Below are 20,327 nucleotides of genomic sequence, written 5' to 3' on the forward strand. Positions count from 1 at the left end.
AGCTATTATTACATAATGCCAAAGCCAGGTGGGTATAATCTAGAAACAATATTCGCAAATTGTCAAAAACATGTCATGTTTTCCAATTACAACCGCTTATTCGGTTGACGTGGCCAAAAAATGAAAGAATGTATCCAATTCCTCATTGAATTCTTCATATTCTTGGGCACTTGTCCTTCAAGAATCTCTCCCTTTAGACAGACAGCAACCTGGATTATTAACGAAGTAGTTGTTAAAATTTTCTCTTCATTGAGCTCAATGAGAGTTATCTATCATCATCTTTCAATCTTTCTTTTTGTTTTAGTTTATGATCGATCTCAATAACTTCTTGGACAATTCTTGGGAAATTTGGTCCTCCCTCTAGACAATTCTGCATAAAATGACGGTTGAGATGTGGATGAGCAGCTATTCAAATTCCTACGATATGGCCGAAAGAGAAACCAATATTGGAATGATCGATTATCTTGGACCAAAGAAAGCCAAAGGAGTAATACTTTACTCTATTACTAGGTATTATATGATACCACTTTTAATTTGGTCATCTTTATTGCAATATTGTTATGTCAGTACGCCTATCAAACAATGGTTCTAAGATGTTTGATGGTTAAATATCCTTAGCTTTCTTGTTCGGCCACGTAAAGATATGATTGATAAGGTTATAAGTAAGAAAGAAGCTGGGAGAAATACTATAGATATTTGAAGTTGATATAAACGTCAAGATACTGAACGTTGCTTAGAAAAATGGATCTGAGTAGAGAGGCTTTTACCCTCGTTAGATTTACCATCAGCTAATATGGACATATGACCTATTGCCAACACCATGAATATCGTTTTACCACTTATTCATGTCATGTCATGTCATGTCATGGGCAGTATACACATTAGATGTAAAAGGCCGCTATTAGATTCTGGCATTGTTGGCTTTATAAGATTTTTGTAAAGCCTACCCCGTACAAAATAGAAACACGAAAAAATCGTTAAATGGAAACAGAGATACGTCAAAGCAGAAGAGGGAATCCAAGTCCAAAACTATATTACAAAAAAAATCTGGCAAGCTGGAAAAGAATTCCAATAAGAGAATCCATTAGTTTGAACCAAATTTTGAATATCATAAATTTTCTTGATCTTACTCTTTGTAGTTCAGTACTTTTTGCTTTTATGGGTTTTTTTTTTTACATTAAAAACTCATTCTATTATTCAAACATAAACACAAGATGGTCTATGTAATTATAAGATTGGAATAGAAAGACCAATAAAGTAGATTTCTCTATTGAAAAAGTAGCACTCTTGGCCAAAAAATTAGCTGTTGAATTAAGTTACTCTAATTACATGAAAAAGATTGAATGCATGAAAAATTGAAACGTACTACTATTTCTTAATGTTGATTTTTATGATACCTTCTGTATACGTTTCAGTTATGCGAGAGGGGAAAAAGATGTGGCCAACGGCTATTGGTTCTGGCTCCCCCTTCTTCAGACGCTGCTTAAAGCTCTTATGGGTCACACGTGTATAGAACTCATTGGTTAAATATTTAAACAACGTGGAGTAAAAACCCTAATGTCGTAGAGAATGACTATAAGAGATAATTTGTTAGCCTAGAGCTTCGTTGAGTGAAAAACCTAACTTCGTATAAATCTCAAAAGCATAAATCGTTTTAGGGTTTTTCTATACGTCGATCATGGATTATTCCGATGATGATGGCATGGTCGATACTGATTCAGGTGAGGAGAGTTTATTGAGTGACAACCCCGTAGATTCCGATTATGAATTCACCGATCAAGACATGGACAACGCTTCAACATCCAAACGATCGCAGATAAGTTACTTGGTTCTCAAGGAAGAAGACGTTCGCAAGCATCAAAGAACCGATATTGAACAAGTTTCCACTGTTCTCTCGATAAGCCAAGTCGAATCGATCGTTCTGCTTCTTCACTACCAGTGGAATGTTAGTAAAGTCGAAGATGAATGGTTTACTGGCGAAGAGAAAGTCCGTGAACTCGTTGGTATGTTGAAGGAGCCTGTCGTTGATCTTAACGACAGAGAAGTGAGTATTGAATGTGGAATTTGCTTTGATTCATATACTCAGAAGGAAGTGACAACACTTTCTTGTGGTCATCCTTATTGCAATGTTTGTTGGACCGGTTACATCACTACGACAATCAATGACGGTCCGGGATGTTTGACAGTTAAGTGTCCTGAACCTTCTTGTTCTGCCGTGACAGCATGTCAATATATGGTCGATAAGGTAATAACCGATAAAGAACATAAGGAGAAGTACTATAGATACTTTGTTAGATCTTATGTCGAAGCTAGCGGAAATAAGATTAGATGGTGTCCATCACCTGGATGCGAATACGCGATTGATTTTGCAAGTGGAAGCGGAAGTGAACATTACGATGTTTCTTGTTTGTGTTCTTATGAATTCTGCTGGAACTGCGGTGAAGACGCTCACCGTCCTGTGGATTGCGAAACGGTATCAAAATTGATAAGTAAGAACACTGATGAATCCGAGAATACGAACTGGATACTTGCGAATACAAAGCCTTGTCCTAATTGCAAACGTCAGATCGAGAAGAGCATGGGATGTAACCATATGGGATGCTCGATTTGTAAACACCGTTTTTGTTGGAATTGTCTTGGTCCAATGAAAGGTCACAAGAATTGCCACAAATTTAAGGGTGGTAATGAGACTAATGTTAAGAGAAAAAGGGCGAAAAGGGCAATCGATAGATACATGCATTATTATGAAAGATGGGCAAGCAACCAGTCTTCGAGGCTAATAGCTATGGCAGATTTGAAGAAATTGCAGTCGGTGCAGCTTAAATGGCTTAGTATCAGACAATGCACAACAGAGTCTCAGCTCCAGTTCACAGTAGAGGCATGGCGTCAGGTTAGCGTAAACTTGCAACCATTCTACTAAGGTCTAGAGTTAGTAATAAGACTATAAGTGAGCCTTTGTTACAATTTTTTTTCTTCAAAAGCGATTCGATGTCTCGTATTATTATTACAGATCATTGAATGTAGAAGGGTTTTGAAATGGACATATGCATATGGATACTACCTTCCAGAGGAGGAACAAACCAAGAAACAGTTTTTCGAGTATTTGCAAGGGGAAGCTGAAGCTGGTTTGGAGAGGCTACATCATTGTGCAGAAGAGGAGTTGAAACATTTTGTCTTCAAAACTCAAGATTCATCCAAAAATTTCGGTGACTTCCGGAGGAAGCTAACTGGTTTGACTGAAGCAACCAAAACTTACTTCGAAAATCTAGTGAAAGCTTTGGAGAATGGTCTTGCTGATGTAGCACTTAGTGAGAGCAGCAAATCAAAAACAAAATCGAAACCTGCTACCAAAAGACGAAAGCTGAAGTGAGAACGGTATGAGGTACGATCCATCTTGTTTTATCTGTTTTATGTTTTTTTTTTTTTTTTTGCTGCCATGACCGCAGAGTTCGTGATAATTTTTACCTTATTAAAATATTTTTCTTTAGAATAAAAGATGCATTTGTTAGCTTGTTATGGTATCGTTTTGAGACAACAAGAATAAAGAGCTGTCTTGCTAGTTATTATATCAATATGATACATTGTATCCCAAATGCTCAGTTCTGTGCATGGGATAAGTTTATATAGCTCGCTGAAGTACTTTACACATTGTTACACGATAAGACATTTACAAATGGGAGAGACCTGCCGTTTTTGTTTTCTGTATTCTCCGTACCGATTTTATTGCTGAGTTCCTCCTGTTTCTGAGCTTAAACCTCTCCTGGTCCTCTGTGCTATTTCCTGAGGAAAAAAAAAAATACATTTGGTTAAGAAAACGACCTCATGGCATATGTGAGGTGAGAGCTTGGCTAAGTTGATAACAGAGATACAAAACATAATTGATAAAGAGTTGTTGCTAAGAGAAAGAATTTTACCAAGGAAACTTGAATGTATCTTTCCACCATCCTTGTTTTGAGCATTGTCCAAAGATCCTGTCCAGTCGAACTATAATCTCAGAAAATGTCGGCCTAACAACAGCTTTAACATCCCAGCACTCCTCAATCAACCTGTTTTATATATTGAAATTGAAAGAGTATTGGTAAGGGATCATCAAGGACCAAGCAAAATGATGTTACTCTACACCAAGTGCAAAAACAAAAAAAGTTTATAAAAGAGATGATTACACTTACTCTCTCATCTCTTCGGGACAACTTTTGGTCTTGGCCTTAAACGAAGGTCTTCGTCCTTCCAAACACATTAGCTTCACTGCCTCTTCTGGGGGCTTAGGATGGAAAGGTTGTACTCCTTCAATCATCTGAAAAAGTTTTTTAAATTAACTTAATTACTTCAATGAGATTTTTTTTATCCTCAGTGGACTAAACCGACAAGAATACAGCCATCAAGAAATGTAGAGGAGCAGTGTTAACCAATGATTGACGTTAAGGGTAACCATAAGGTACATACATACCTCATATAATACGACACCAAAAGAGTATGAATCCGCACTTCTGTCAAATATTTCATCTCGGTAAACCTCAGGTGCCACACAGTAATCTGCATACACAATTGGCTTATGAATTCCATCATTCTTATGAATATATCAAAAATAGAAACAATTTATGTATGTTTATCAAAGCTTCTGTGCTAGAACTTACTTGAAAGGTCTATATGTGCTCCGTGATTAAGGACTTTTGATTTATCTGATGATAACTTTTCAAAACTTATCAAACCAAATCCAGCCACCTTCAAAAGTCCTCCATTATCGAGCATAATATTTCTGCCACCTTACAAGAAGTTGCGGAAATTAGATAACTGAGAGGTTCCAATACCATGTTCTTGAACAAGATAAGGTGCAGATGCTTCTTTATTTAGTTATCTTACTTGGGTTTTAGATCACAGTGGATTACTGGTTCTGGTTTACACTCGTGAAGATAGTTCATTCCCCTGAGAAAGAGCCAAATGATTTATTTGTTCAGAACATTAAAATTGGAATACAATCTTGCAAAAAAAGAGTACATGCCTGGCTATATCGAGGGCAAATCTTAGAACTTTGGATGGAGAAAGGCGCCCTTTCTTTTGAAGATAGCTCCCAAGGTCACCCTGAAAGTTACACCCAAGCCAAAAAAAATTATTTCCTAGAATCCAAAAAATGTTTAAGGAGGGACAAATCTGGTAAGGTGTAAAAGAGAAGGTTACTTTAGGATGATACTCAGACACAATCATCATGGGGACATTTTGAGTGACAGCTCCAACAAATTGCACAACATTAGGATGACGAACCTTTTCGAATAAAGTAAGTTCGTGTTTAAAGGCGTTTCTGTGAGTAAGTAAGATCATTCAGATGATATAATCTCAGAGCAAACATAATAATACATAAAAACAAAGCAGGGATTCTAATATCTTACAGCTCATATCATCAATCACTATTAGCATTAGAAGTGATTTTAATGATTTATAGATTAATATAAGAAGAGATTCAAAATCAGTCTTGACCTGTTTGCTAACTTAGACAGATACCGATTAAAGAGAAGAGTACAACGTACATGGTATCATGATCCTTGTAGAGATCCTTATCGAGTATCTTTACAGATACTTTAGTCCCATTCCATTTAGCCACTTGATATATTCCCTAGAAAATGATGAAATGTTTTTGTTAGAAGCATTTTAGCTGGAAAATTAAAGCATGATCCACAGGAAAGTGAAGCGAAAGAAGCCTTGCCTTTGAGATACCATCAGCTTTCCGAACTTGAAGTTCTTGTGGATTTAACTCGTAATCAGGAACATGACGAGGATTGGCCACAACCATTGGTGTCTTTTTCGTTTTCTAATACCAGAAAAAAAAAGTGTAATGAAACGCATTGGAGATTATATGAAACAGAACATAGCTTGATCCATGCATATATATACCGGAACTTTGGCTCCACGGGCTTTCAAGATGTTGTAAACGTCCATGTTACCATAGTACTTAGCATCGGCAGCTGCCTATCCACACAAGAACACCAAAATTTTAGATCAAAAGCACTAAAGAACACCTACTAAACCTTGCGTCTAAAGATATCCGTTAGGTTTTGGATCGGCTCAGATTTTGGAATTATTGGTGCCATGCTCATAACCATGTTCTAAAAAATCGGGTTAGATGGCGCATCCGTCTAGGCGGTAAATCGAATATAGCTAAAACGATTTTCTTGAAATCCAATTTAATCAGCTTAGATTGGGTTAAACCATTAAGTCGGTTAAAAATCAGTTTAAATTGATATAATTCATTGTAATTTGGTGTAAATCGGTTAAATCAAGTAACAATGTTAGTGTAGGTCCACAAATTTATCTGATTTCGTTTTTTGTATATCTAATTTTTAAACTTCATCAAAATAATTTTATAATTAAACCTAAAAAATTAAATACCTAATACAAATATATACTAATAAATAAATAAATAAAGTATTCATTAATGCATAGTCACCGCCTAGTACCCGAATAATCCACCTAGTCAATAAATCTATACATAACGTAAGCGGTTTCTTGAATATTGCTCATAAGTCTTTCGGATATTTTCTAATTTGAGTTCGATTATGTTTCTTTCATATCTATTTCGGATAGGATTTTACCAATATCTGAGATCAACCAGAACTAAAAAAAACTAACGAAAATTTATCTAAGTTACTCGAGGACCCGGAAAAAGCCTATCCAAACTAAAAAAAAAAACTGAAAGTAAACTCGTAAGTAAAAAAACTAGATATGAAAGCGACCCAAAGTATTCAAATTATCCAAATTAAGTGAAATGGGGCAATAAATTCAGTTAACTTCAGATACTAATTCAGGTTGCCGTTGGAATCGGATAATACTTGATTGATATCCAAATACTTATCCCTTAGGCTCCTTCGGGTATTTTTTTCTAAAACGTTTCGGATCGGGTTCAGGTTATGATTTCAAATTCAATTATAACCGCCCATAAAGAATTTGATCTAATGCAATATAGGTCGAGAAATTTCATATTTACCGTGCTTCCCCAACGATCACGAGCATCGATATTAGCCTTCCTAGTAAGCAAGAGCTTCACAACATCGACATGACCTTCACAGGCAGCTATATGAAGCGCGGTACGACCATCGAGATCAATACTATTGACATCGATCCCTTCGTCAAGCAGATCCTGAACGCCTTCAACATCTCCTCTACAAGCCACGAAGAGGAGCTGCATAGTGGCGTCGAGGTTGTCGGGGACGGCGAGCTGCGGATGGCCAGAACCTTCCGGACTCCTTCGAATCGGATCGAGAGAAGATTGCCTGCCGAAGCTGAACCGCATATTGATACGGCGAGGATCGTGCGACGCCTGGCGCGTGAACTGGCGGCTGAACGTCCGGCGGAGCGATACAGATGAGAGTTGCCTCGAGATTCCACGTTTCAGCTGTCCCGCGATGTTCGCCATGGCTTCTTCGATTTCGAATCTAAAATCAAAAAAAAAAAAAATTCAAACGGATAGTCAAGAGTTGTTGAATGGGGTGAGATCCGGTTGAAGCGCGTGCGTTGGTCTATCAATAGGGAGGAAATAATTTAATTTAATTGAGACATTATTATGGGGACGACGTCTGTTTCCCATTGACTTAGATTTGACTTTCGCTTTCGATCATTGTGTGGCAGCTCCCGCGTAAATTTGGACTCTTGCTAATAATTGATCGTCGTCCACTTATTTCCGGGTGGTTTTTACCGGTAATTAAATTATATTGTTTTCGTAATTATGAAATTAACCCTAATCTTCTTGTAATTATGAAAGTAACCTTACGAAATTCTCATAGTTGAAAATTGTGTGGATAAGGCTGACGTGTCGCCGGTCTGATCAATACTACCTCGAGATGTTTTAGATTTTTTTCTTATTCCACAAAGATAGATTTTCCATATTGTTAATGTACTTTTTTATATTTTTGAAGAATATTAATTGAGAATAGTTGAATTGATTAAATTTTATTGGTGGAAAGTGTATAATAAAATAAAAAATAAATTAAATTATAAATATTTATTAAATTTTTAATAAGCGTGTATGCTTTAGAAAATCTTACTTAGAAAAACAGAGGGAGGAACAGAGGGGAGGGAGTACATTATTAACCTTGGCTTTTTGAGCTCTTTTGTGAATGAAAGCCGCCACATCTGACATGGTCTCTTAAGTGTAGCTGTCGTAACGGGGGTGTGAGCTGTATTTTGCGTCATCCTGTTATGGCCTTTACTTTACACTACATTTTTAAGTTTTAAGTTGATAAAATTTTAAATTTGCCAAAAAATAATAAAATACTCATTTTTATTTTTGATTTTGATGATTATTTTGTAGTTGTATATTAAAATTTTGATATTTAAGATATCTTTTGTATTTAATAAATATGGTGAATAAATATATATGTTTAAAAGAAAATATTTGAGAAAATTCAAATCCAAACAGATATGTTAAAAACTTAAATCTGAATAGATATCTGAACTAAATCTGATCCGAATATGTAAAAACTTAAAAAGGATTTTATATTTTTAATTTAATTATTTTGAAAATCCGAAATATCTAATTGAAACCGAACTGTTACACAAACTAGGGGTGGACACGAATCGGATATCCATATCCGTTTTTTTTGAAGGTATTCGTGAACCGATATGTTTTGTCCGAATAATCAATTATCTGACTCGATTCGATCTCTAGCCATCCGAATATCCAATAGATTTTAGATTTTTGACCGGATATTCGATTCGAACCATAAAAATAAATAAATAATCCAAATAATACAAAATAATAATATTTTATTACAAACATAAAAATTATTTACTTTTAAAATTCTAATAAATAATATAATAAATTTAGTAAATAAAAATACTGTAAAACTTATATAAAATATATTATTTATATAATTCTTTAAATAAATGTATATATCATATATGTACGTATAACGGATCGGATCTGGTATTTATTCCTAAAAACATTAGAATTTGTGATTGACTTCGTTTTTTTTTTTTGCGAATAGGACATATTAGTATTTGCTTTGATGAGTATAATGAATAGAAATCAAAATTTATGCATATTTTTGCTTGTAAAAGATAATTTATGCATATTTTGCGCAGCCATAACACAAACACACCTCTCCAAAAAAAAACATGTCATTGCGTTTGTGTTAAGGGAGTGTGCGTGCCAGTAGTACCTTTCACTTCTCATACCGTCTCAAAAATTTGGACCTCGTCTCTTCAATGGCGGCCATTTCCGCAAGCTCTTCCCCATCCCTTCTCTCCTTGAGATCGTCATCTCCCGAATCTTCTCCCTCTCTCACACCCTCGACGCGGCGGGTATCCTTCCCTTCGAAGATTTCTCATTTCTCCCGTAAATCTTCGAACCGAGACAACGAAACGGGAAAGAGAACGGAGCAAATCGTTAGAAGCGTCGACGAGAGGGTCTCCGATGCTCCACCAACATCGAAGTACATTGAATAGTCGCCTTTTGAATTCGTTTTCATTTGTTTTGTTGATCATTGGATACTTTTTTTTGTCTATCTTAAGGGTGAGGAAGCACACGATCTCAGTGTTCGTTGGAGACGAAAGCGGGATGATTAACAGGATCGCAGGAGTCTTTGCGAGGAGAGGTTACAACATCGAGAGTCTTGCTGTTGGTCTCAACAGAGACAAGGCTCTCTTCACCATTGTTGTCTCCGGCACTGAAAGGGTGCTTCAGCAGGTCATCGAGCAGCTTCAGAAGCTCGTTAATGTTCTCAAGGTTGTAACTTTTCTACATCATCACACTTATCATTTTTTGTGCTGAAGATTTAAATTTGCAAAATTCCTGAATTGAGTTTGTAGTTGATAATTAGGTTGAGGATATCTCCAGTGAGCCGCAAGTGGAGCGTGAACTGATGCTTGTCAAAGTGAATGCAGATCCGGAATCCAGGGCTGAGGTAGTCTTCCTTGCCCTATGAGAAAATTAGACTTTAATGTACTTGTTTGTTGCTTTGGATTCAGTATAAAGGTGGAGTTTATTTTCTTTCAAATTTTGACTGGACTATGTTTGATGAGTTTACAGATCATGTGGCTAGTTGACACATTCAGAGCAAAAGTTGTAGACATTGCAGAACACGCATTGACTATTGAGGTACATTTGCATAAGATTATGAAGAAGTAGGATAAACAAATTGGTTGCTCTAGTTTACAAATTTTAGTTGTTTAGCATTCACTTTTAAGCTTATCTTGCAGGTAACTGGAGATCCTGGGAAAATGATTGCTGTTGAAAGAAATTTGAAAAATTTTGAGATCAGAGAGATTGTCAGGACAGGAAAGGTAGTGGATTTATGGGGTAACTAGATTGTATTGCTTCTGAGTATCATCTTATTTGTGCTTTCTAATGACATAAAAGACATAATCTTGTTGACTTTCACTAATTTAGGGAATGTGGAATGCCGATTTTTCAGATAGCACTGAGAAGGGAAAAGATGGGTGCTACTGCTCCGTTTTGGCGATTCTCAGCAGCATCCTATCCAGATCTCAAGGAGCAAGCACCTGTTAATGTTCTTCGAGGTAGCAAAACAGGAGCTATAGTCCCTCCAAGTGAAACAACAGCAGGGGTGTGTACTACAAACTAGTGTGCATCTCTCAAAGGAGAACATGCTTGACGCATGCAATTCAAATAAATGCTCTTTTGTTTTCTGACACTATCTAAATTAAATTCTTCACAAGTTTACTAATCCTCCAGTGTTAAAAGTTTTATATTTTGTTTTAAATGTAGGGAGATGTTTATCCCGTTGAGTCAACTTCTGACCTAAAGGTACAACGTGTTCTTGACGCTCACTGGGGACTTCTCACGGACGAAGATGTAAGTGACTTTGTTGCTAATATAATATATATACGTAGATCTTATAGATGCCACCATAGGTACGCGTGCCATGATGATTTAATAATTATATGCAGCATAATGGTAGAGGCTTCAGAATCTAATTTGCATTATAAGAGTTGGACTTATTTGTCCAATCAGGTTGTCTAGGACTCTTGAGTATGAGTAATTCTTACTGTTAATATCGTATGGAAGAATCATTTTCCTATATCTAAAGTTAGATATGATTAGTTGTCGAGATTGTTTCTATTCATTTGCATAGCTGACAGTTTTTTCTAGGTGATTTTGTTTCATTTCGTTATAATTCTTCTTTTCTGATCTTTCAGACGAGTGGACTACGGTCACATACTCTATCTTTGCTTGTAAACGATGTTCCAGGAGTCCTTAATCTTGTAACTGGTGTTTTCGCTCGAAGGGGATACAATATTCAGGCATAGTCTTTATATCTCTCTCACACACACATACACGGAATGTGCTTGGAATTCACTGATACACTGACTAAATCTTATTTTTGGTTCAGAGCTTGGCGGTAGGACATGCTGAAGCACAGGGCATTTCACGCATTACAACAGTTGTTCCTGCAACAGATGAATCAGTCAGCAAATTAGTGCAGCAACTATATAAACTCGTAGATGTACATGAGGTAGGATCACAAAAGAGCAACTGTCTTTCTAAATATTTTAACAGTCTGAATGCTCTTGATGGCTCGATCCTTTGCTCTTTTACCTTTTAGCTATTTCTGTGAAGTTTAAACTGTAGATCCTTGGACTTTCCTACATCTTTTCTGGTCTTTTTTTGTTTATTCGCAGTGGGACATTTATTTCCACGATAGCTAATTGTACAAGCTTGATGAATAGTCTGTACCATAATTTGTCTGTACCATAATTTTCCAAGCAGTTATAAAATTTTGTGGGGATGCCTGCAGGTCCATGATCTTACTCATTTGCCATTTGCTGAAAGAGAACTGATGCTGATTAAGATTGCTGTGAACGCTGCTGCGAGAAGAGATGTCCTGGACATTGCTAGTATTTTCAGGGCAAAAGCTGTTGACGTATCCGATCATACAATTACTTTGCAGGTAAAATGCATTTCTCATAAACTGGTACTTCGTTTGAGGTGTAGTTGCAAATCAGATAAGCGATCCAATCCATTTGGACATCTGTAAAGTTACGTATCATTAGATAGATTTGACACAACCAAAGTTCCGTTTAACAAAATATATTTTTTTTGGATTTGTTGCTTGAATTTGTTTGATGTGGATACAGCTTACTGGGGATCTTGACAAGATGGTTGCACTGCAAAGGTTGTTGGAACCTTACGGTATATGCGAGGTTAGTGTTGCAATCTATTTTCATCTCTTAGTCAATGTTATATAACTTGTAAGCCATAACATTAATAAATCCATTGATGTTGTTGTCATCCACAAATCCAAATTAAAACAGGCAATAGCACATAATAAAAAAATCCTTAGCCGTAGTGAGAAGGCTCAAATTGTTCAGATAAAGTTGAAACATTAAGAGGTTTGTAGTATTGTTGACTTAGAAACAGGAGTGAAACACCTTAGTCTAGTAAAATCAATAACAAAAGCTGGACTCATTTTCTAATGTATTCTACCCCTTCAGGCTGTGCTTAGGAAAAGAATCAGTTTGACAGGCATTGTTCCTTGTATAACTTATGATGTTTCTCAATCAACAGGTTGCAAGAACAGGGCGTGTGGCATTGGCTCGTGAATCAGGAGTGGACTCTAAGTATCTTCGTGGATACTCCTTCCCTTTAACTGGTTAATAACCCAATCGTAGAGTAGCATACAAAACTGTATCCATGAAACAGCAAAACAGAAAAAAAAAAAAAAAGACCTTTTGAATATAAAAAGTTCCATTACACACTTTTATGAGCCACAAACCCAAAGACCGAGCCAGAGAGACTGTGTAGATATGTTTTGGGACTTTGTGAATTTCATTTCAGTTTCTTTATTTTGAGAATAAAAAGTTGTTAGGATTATTAATCTTCGCTGCCTTCTTTTTCCCGGTAGTTGTCTCCTGGGATGAATAAATCACACTTTTGATTTCATAGAAGTTTCTGTGGACCGACTTTGCAAATGTTTTAGAGAGTAAAAGTCAAGACTAAGTAGTCGTTGACTGAACCGGAAGTGTACTTTGAACACCAACCGGAAAACAACAATCTACTGGTCAAAACCGGAAAATCTAAATTAAGAAACTAATCATTTTTTACGTGGTTCACTTACGGAAAAAAAAAAACAATCTCCTGGTCAAAATTTTGTCAGCGGTTATTCCACCTAGGTATAGTGCTGGGTTCGCGGGTCAACCCGCCCCGACCCGCCCCGCCCCGCCGCGGATCGAATCATTTTTTCGATTCAAAAACTCGACCCGCATAACCCGCAAACAAAAACTTTTATATCCGCACCCGCCCCGCCAAAACCCGCGGGTAACCCGCCAAACCCGCGGGTAATATTAATTATATTAAAAATAATTATTTTAATTAAAAATGATTATTTTCTAATCATATAATAATTATTTTAATTAAAAATAATTATTTTTTATTTATATAATAGTTATTTTTAAAAAATACTATTAAAAAAATATATTTATAATTAAAATTATACAAATATTTATTGTTTTTTATATATTTTACGAAAAAATGTTTTTTTTTTCAAAAATGTTTTTTTTTTTAATTTGCGGGTTGGCGGGTACCCGCGATTCAAATTCGGCTGACCCACACCCGCCCCGCTCAAAATAATCTCGACCCGCACCCGTACCCGCGATTTAAAAATTTCAAATGGTTCGACCCGCATCGCCCCGCGGCGGGTCAAACGGGGCGGGACCCGCGGGCAATGATTAAAATTTCCAGTTCTACCTAGGTAAAGTATATTATACAATAATGGTGACAGTAATCATCCCTGTTGCTTCTGTCGCCACCGGTTCTGCCGTTGACGACGGCCACTCCTTCAGCGGAGAACTCGCCGTTAGAGGATAATAAATGGAGAACAGACGATAATAAGTGTTTACGGACGAGAAGTTTCATAATGTTCTATAGTAGCAATTTGAGAAAGAAGAAGAAAAGATATTTCAAATTCAAAAGATTGATTACTTCTTCTTCATAAGTTCATACATTTTCTTCAGATTTTTTAGAGAAGAAACTAGTTTACATAATCACAAAGCCTATTTTCTAAATCAACACTTACTAATCAACTGAAGGAATCTGTTCTTGGGAATAGTCGACACCATTTAAACAAGGTGGCTTTGCAGCTCCGTAATAGAAGAAAGCCATGATCTTTGAGAGCTCATCTGCTGTTCTAATGCCTGCAAATATATCCAAAACATTGTTCTAAGTACAAACAAAAAGGTTAGAGGCTCTGGTTTCAGGTATGGTAAACGTTACCTTTCTCACGGTATAATATCTTTCCAGCTTTAGTGAAGATGATCTCTGGGAACACAGATACTTGCAGAGCAGAGACCAGATCTGTCTCAACCACAGCATCAACAGCAACACACTGGAAGCAATAATTACCCAGGACAGGAGGATTAAAGCACATACCAAAACATACAGCAAGATCCAAGAATGGTTTTACAAATTAGTAAAGAGATCTGTGCAAAACTCACTCTTGGTGAAGGAAGTCCACAGTTCCATATGACCTGAATCGCCTTATCTAGCTCTTCCCTGAATTTTTCGTTTTCCTTTGGCCTGAAATTAGCCGATACTCATGTCAAAGTTCAACACCAAATACAGTATTGGTCAGGGATTGAAAGAAGAGAGTCATATTTGTTTTCAAATACAGTAAAGGCTGAAACATCTAATCACTAAAGTGAATCAAGTCCATAAACAAAACAGCCAAATGACTAATAATGAGTATAGAAACTAACCAAGTATAAGAACCTAATCTACCAAAACAGTTCTAAATGTGTAGCAATTTGACAAGCAAAACCAAGCATAAAATTTTGTCAACGTCAGGTGTGAGGCAATCAAAGAGAGCACAGACAGACCTTTTGTAACGGTTGTGAACAAGAACCATGAGAGGACTGATATCTTTGAACACTGCCTCCTCCCATTCAACAGTCGTGAGATCTTTAATCGGTCGTATGTAGTTATCATCTCGCCAAACAATCTCCTTCTCCTTATCATCATCACCATCGTCTTCATCATCATCCTTCGTTTCGTTCTTAATAGTTATCTTATTGAAGAACTGGTTGAAGCTAAACCCCCAACCATCAGCATCCTCAGGCCAATCAGGATCCTCCTCGTTGACAACGAGAGGGTAATCCGCAAGAAGCTTCTGCATCTTCCTCCTCTTCTCCACCATGTCAATCTCTTCCTCTTCGACATCAGGGTGGCTATCAATCACCTCTCTTATCTTCTTCCTCCACTCCCGTCTCTCCTCAGGATCATCGAGGCTTGCTGATCTTTTGTCAGAGGTATCTTTCTCCACCTCATCCTCCTCATCATCGTCTTCACTGTCTTTGTTTCTCCATGACTTCTTCCCAAGTTTATCAACCAGCCCAAAAGCTTTCACGTTTCTTCTAGACCTCATAGCATTAACCTTCTAAGCGAAACAAAAGGTTTCAAATTGGCTTAGTTTGGAACTTATGTAAGCAAAATTAGAGGAGAGAGAGCTAACCATGTTCACCGAGGCAGGACACTCATATCTCGAAGAAGAAACCTCAAAACCGTTTCTTTTGCAAAGGGCAGAAGCAGAGACGCCGGAAAATAGTGGGGAAGGGATGATGAATCCGTTAACAGGGCAAGTGACACGTGTCGCGTATGGGAGAATCATTCCCTCTGAAAGAGATTGATGAAAAATCAAAACACACAGAAACTAAAAGATAATCTACACATCAAAAAGGCTCGCGACGGTCTTTCGAAATGGAATTGAATCAGTTCAAGAACCTGGAGTTGAGACGGGCAACAATCTGAAGCTCGAATTGAGAAAACTGTAATTGATTGTGCTTTCTTCTTCTTCTTCTTCTTCTTCTTCTTCTTCGTCTTCCCAAACCTAAAAACTCTGTAAAACCCTTAATAGAAGAACACTCAACACTGTCAGGTTTTGGGGATAACAAAAGAAAACGTCAACTAAGGAAATGACACGTCACTCACAAATTATTATTTGTGTTTCAACAATTGTTTCAAAATTTGAGACTTATCAATTATTCATCGGATATAATTTTGAATACGTTTTCCAGTTTTCTGGAAATATATTATCAAATGTAAAAACAATTATTGTTGTTTAGTTTTTTTTTGGTTGTCTATTGGAGTATATTAATAATTAAATTTTTTTTATAAGCTGGCAAAAATACTTTTTTTTTGGATATTTCGATGTCAAGACCTAGCCAACTAATCTTTTAGAGGTTTGTCCACCAGCGTCAAATATAGTTGGGCGTTCGCAATGAAAATTAGATATTTATGTTGATTGGCCACGTAAACAGCTAAATCTAAGTTTGATAGGTTTTAAATGCAGATTATTTGGCACATTTTCAAGGCCAACATAGCAGTCGACCACATTTATATGATTTATAAAATAAATGATTCGAAGTAAAAGTAAATAAAAATCACAATTTTCAAAGAATAACTTAAAAAATAAATTAGGTTAAATGAATTTAAATACTAAAATTTAATTACATATTTTGTTTTAGGACTGAAATATATATCATAATTATAGCAATCAAAAGAAAAGAACCCTTTGAACTTCAAACAACGAATAAAAATAAACTAGAGAAGTTTGTTTGTAGATTTTTTTAGAAAACATTTTTTATCCAAATAGTCGCATCCCAAATTTAGTAGAATTTCAAATATATTAATTTAAAATTGAAAAGAAAATATATCCGAAAAATCCAAATATTTTTTTCTAAATTTCAGAATAGATAAAAAAAAATCAGATATAACGAAATTCCCATATCTCTTTAGAATATGAGGATGTATTAAAAGAGAAGTCGCATTGTTTTGGTGATTGGTTCCCCAGAAGATGATTTTTACTTTGTTCTGATTTAGATTATGTTGGAAATCCGAGAAAATATATATTCTTTTTATTCTGAAATAGTTGATGTTTTGGTTGGAGACACAAAAATTAAAACATATATTTTTCTGAAAAGTAGGATTAAAATATAAACTAAAACTAATTCAACTAATCATCATAAAATTATGAAAAATCACTTGTCACAAAATTTTCAGTAAAATTAAAATTACTATACAATATTAAAACATTATGTATTTTGAAACATTTTTTTTTCAAAACATCTTCTATCATGAAAAAAGTAGAGAGTATACTTTTTGCTGTGTCATTTTTCTTTGATTGTACCAATAATTTTATTTTTGAGCTTTTTTAATCACACATAATTTGAAACCCCAAAAAGAAACTAATTGTCAACTATTCTGAGATTTATAAGACTTGAAACAATTAAGTAGGCCAACCCTGAGATTTAGGAGGTCATATGCGATTTATAAAATATTTCAACTTAAATTTTCTGTTATCAATTTGGAAGTTTAAAAAAATTTTAGGAGCATATATCTATGTAATTTTCTTCAAAAATTTAGAAGGTTTAATGTTAATATCTCATTTGGTTTTACCCAGGACTGCCCTGAAAATAAGGTTTAGGAACTGAATGATATATATATATATATATACTTATACTTTTAGAAGGTTTGGAACCGGGTGATTCATATATACTAATCGCTTAAAAATTGAAAGTTGGAAACCTCTTTAAACCTCAAGACTTTTTTTTTCTTTCATCCCGGGAATTGTTTTAAGAATATGGATCAAACTGTGTGGGCATTATTTCCATACGAATATTTATTAGTTTATAACTTATTAATTCAAAAAATAAGAATATAAGTTATTATTTATGTTCTCAAAATTTTAAAATAAATATCAAATTATTCACATATTATAAATTTAATTATTTATTAAGGATAATAGTGTATTTAGCCACTCTAATTTTTAATGTGAGAGTTCAAACACGAATAATTATTTCACAAATAATAGTATAGATAAAAAAACTGAAGGATGTGATTAGGGGCAGCTTTTGCCCATATGAAAGGAAAATAAAGTCTTGGCTCTCTCTCTCTCGCAAACAATATATATACAGAAAGAAAATTCTTTTGATTCCTAGTATAGTCACATAGCCAAGAATGTATGTTACTGACATAACAAACATACGAACAAAGTGATGTCCGTTCCAGGTGGCGATCCTCCTCGCTATAATCAAATTCAAGTAGTTTGCCTAATATGGATTTGTTTCATTAATTACATATTTTGCATCTCCTCCGGTTGTTTATCTTCATCTTTTGTCAGTCTCCTTCGCACGACTTATTCAACTCTCACCGTTCGGAATCTTTATTACGACAACGAACTGATAGACATAAATCCCCTAAAAGACCGACTGAAACGATAATCATAAAATGTGTGGAACATAACAATAAAGTTCAAACGTGGAGAAAAAGGTGGCATTCCCACTGTGTGGAACCCGCAGCGTAGACTTTGACTTATCAACGCTTACATAGTCAAGTCAATACACAGAGTCGTGTAAAATAATTGCGACCAGCTTTTTTTTGGGTGCACATATTATTGCGACCAGCTACATTCACATTTTCTTACTGTCAATGATTTGGAATTTTTTTTTTTTATTTGGAGAATTTACAAACCGAGTAGCCATTCTCGAGTAGCTTTTTTTTTTATAAACTTACAAAAACTTAATGGTTGTTCAAAAAAAAAACAAAACTTAATGATACACTTTACAAACCGAGTAGCCATTCTCGTTACAGATTTATGAGTTGGATCTTGATTTTAGTTCTGGACCCCAATCTGATGTCGAGACATATCATACATTCATACTCAATTGTTTCTATAACAAACAACTAAATTAAAAATACAAAAATTTAGTTAACCAAACTATGAGAACATAATTCATATAAATTATTTATGATAGAAGACTTACCGAGGAATAAGACAGGGAGATCCACTCTCCCCCTATATCTTTATTTTGTGTGGCGAGGTCCTCTCTGGTCTCTGCAGAAAAGCCGGGAGAGAAGGGTCTTTAAAAGGTATCCGAGTAGCAAGGGGTAGTCCTCGTATCAACCACCTGCTTTTTGCAGATGATACAATGATGTTCTGCCATTCGACTCCAGAAAACTGCCACGCACTGTCAAAACTCCTGCAGGATTATGAAGCTCTGTCAGGCCAGAAAGTCAATACAGCAAAGTCAGCTATTACTTTCTCTAGCAAGACACCACAAGAAGTAAAGACAGCTGCAAAAAGTATCCTAGGAATCACAAGAGAGGGAGGAATGGGCAAGTATCTAGGATTGCCAGAACATTTTGGCAGGAAGAAAAAAGATCTATTTACCTCCATCGTCGACAGAATAAGACAGTGTGCATCTAACTGGTCATCCCGCTTCCTCTCCAAAGCAGGGAAGCTGACGATGCTGCAATCTGTTCTCACAGCCATCCCCTCCTACACGATGTCTTGTTTCGAAATCCCCCTCAGCCTCTGTAAAAGGATACAATCAGCGTTAACACGTTTTTGGTGGGACTCGTCTAGTGAAAAAAGAAGCATGTGTTGGGTCTCATGGGACAACTTGGCAACACCTAAAGCTATGGGAGGACTAGGCCTACGTGATATCCAAATCTTTAATCAAGCTCTTCTTGCAAAATTGGCTTGGAGGATCTTATCTGTGCCAGACTGTCTCCTAGCTAGAGTGCTGAAAGGAAAATACTGCCACCAAGGGAGCTTTCTTACGGTTGAACTACCCTCGGCTTGCTCACATGGATGGAGAGGGATAGTTCATGGGCGAAATCTCCTACGTGACAATATTGGAAAGGCAATAGGAAATGGTCAGAACACAAGTGTGTGGAAAGAGTCTTGGATCTCTCTTGACTCAAACCTAAAACCGTTTGGACCTATCAATGAGCACAACCTAGACCTCAGGGTCTCGGACTTGCTCACAAGCGATCTACAATGGAATAAACAGAGGATAGGAGAGGTCTTACCTGAGTTGAGCGAGCAGATCCAAGCACTGAAACCAAGCAAAACAGGCGCTGAAGACATCTATATCTGGCAACCGTTACCGTCAGGAATATACTCCACAAAATCGGGGTATAATCTAGCAGCAAATACTCCTCGACACGCCCATCCTATTGCGGTTATGGGAGAGTTTAACTGGATAAAGGAAGTTTGGTCAGCAAAGTGTTCACCAAAGCTAAGAGTCTTTATGTGGTCTATCATCAAAGGAGCAATCCCACTTGGGGAAAATCTTCAGAGACGTGGCTTACTTACCAATGTAAATTGCACAAGATGTGGAGAAGTTGAAACGCCAATGCATATCTTCTTCAACTGCGCGTTTGCACAAGAAGTGTGGCAAAGAGTCCCCCTCACAACACGGCCCTCCATTGAAGCAAATGATAATTTCCAGAGTATGCTGGTGAAGTTTCGACAGGTCTCTTGTCTCCCCCCATCAGGTATATCATCCCCCGTCCTCCCCTGGATCTGCTGGTCTTTGTG

The 20,327-nt window shown here is 36.3% G+C and overlaps 4 protein-coding genes across 6 annotated transcripts; 2 read left to right on the forward strand and 2 right to left on the reverse strand.

The window, feature by feature from the left end:
• The first annotated feature begins 134 nt into the window (after positions 1 to 134).
• Positions 135 to 3,527, forward strand: LOC106387991 (probable E3 ubiquitin-protein ligase ARI11). Its single transcript, XM_013827952.3, has 3 exons — positions 135 to 510; positions 1,416 to 2,890; positions 3,011 to 3,527. The coding sequence occupies exons 2-3, from the start codon at positions 1,679 to 1,681 to the stop codon at positions 3,368 to 3,370; spliced, it is 1,572 nt and encodes a 523-aa protein (XP_013683406.1). The 5' UTR covers positions 135 to 510; positions 1,416 to 1,678; the 3' UTR covers positions 3,371 to 3,527.
• Positions 3,528 to 3,539: 12 nt separating this feature from the next.
• LOC106387992 (integrin-linked protein kinase 1-like) lies at positions 3,540 to 7,532 on the reverse strand. 2 transcript variants are annotated; one of them, XM_013827953.3, is made up of 12 exons: positions 6,977 to 7,531; positions 5,887 to 5,961; positions 5,699 to 5,803; positions 5,523 to 5,608; positions 5,176 to 5,296; positions 5,000 to 5,079; positions 4,861 to 4,923; positions 4,635 to 4,756; positions 4,448 to 4,533; positions 4,170 to 4,294; positions 3,915 to 4,046; positions 3,540 to 3,780 (listed from the first exon to the last, which is right to left on the reverse strand). In XM_013827953.3, the coding sequence occupies exons 1-12, from the start codon at positions 7,403 to 7,405 to the stop codon at positions 3,774 to 3,776; spliced, it is 1,431 nt and encodes a 476-aa protein (XP_013683407.1). In that variant the 5' UTR covers positions 7,406 to 7,531; the 3' UTR covers positions 3,540 to 3,773. The 2 variants fall into 2 exon arrangements, with proteins under 2 accessions (XP_013683407.1, XP_013683408.1); XM_013827954.3 differs by lacking the exon at positions 3,540 to 3,780 and having other exon boundaries at positions 3,911 to 4,046; positions 6,977 to 7,532.
• Positions 7,533 to 9,073: 1,541 nt separating this feature from the next.
• LOC106387990 (acetolactate synthase small subunit 2, chloroplastic-like) lies at positions 9,074 to 12,890 on the forward strand. The gene is made up of 12 exons (XM_048752431.1): positions 9,074 to 9,422; positions 9,502 to 9,715; positions 9,810 to 9,893; positions 10,019 to 10,087; positions 10,189 to 10,272; positions 10,404 to 10,556; positions 10,718 to 10,804; positions 11,149 to 11,253; positions 11,343 to 11,465; positions 11,748 to 11,900; positions 12,088 to 12,153; positions 12,518 to 12,890. The coding sequence occupies exons 1-12, from the start codon at positions 9,196 to 9,198 to the stop codon at positions 12,605 to 12,607; spliced, it is 1,455 nt and encodes a 484-aa protein (XP_048608388.1). The 5' UTR covers positions 9,074 to 9,195; the 3' UTR covers positions 12,608 to 12,890.
• Positions 12,891 to 13,904: 1,014 nt separating this feature from the next.
• Positions 13,905 to 16,035, reverse strand: LOC106387989 (thioredoxin-like fold domain-containing protein MRL7L, chloroplastic). 2 transcript variants are annotated; one of them, XM_013827949.3, is made up of 7 exons: positions 15,932 to 16,035; positions 15,725 to 15,849; positions 15,456 to 15,616; positions 14,824 to 15,377; positions 14,443 to 14,524; positions 14,222 to 14,333; positions 13,905 to 14,142 (listed from the first exon to the last, which is right to left on the reverse strand). In XM_013827949.3, the coding sequence occupies exons 3-7, from the start codon at positions 15,609 to 15,611 to the stop codon at positions 14,024 to 14,026; spliced, it is 1,023 nt and encodes a 340-aa protein (XP_013683403.2). In that variant the 5' UTR covers positions 15,612 to 15,616; positions 15,725 to 15,849; positions 15,932 to 16,035; the 3' UTR covers positions 13,905 to 14,023. The 2 variants fall into 2 exon arrangements, with proteins under 2 accessions (XP_013683403.2, XP_013683402.2); XM_013827948.3 differs by having other exon boundaries at positions 14,824 to 15,380; positions 15,932 to 16,033.
• Positions 16,036 to 20,327: the final 4,292 nt, after the last annotated feature.

The sequence above is a fragment of the Brassica napus genome, chromosome C3 (genome assembly GCF_020379485.1).
Source record: "Brassica napus cultivar Da-Ae chromosome C3, Da-Ae, whole genome shotgun sequence".
In the NCBI taxonomy this organism is placed as follows: Eukaryota; Viridiplantae; Streptophyta; class Magnoliopsida; order Brassicales; family Brassicaceae; genus Brassica; species Brassica napus.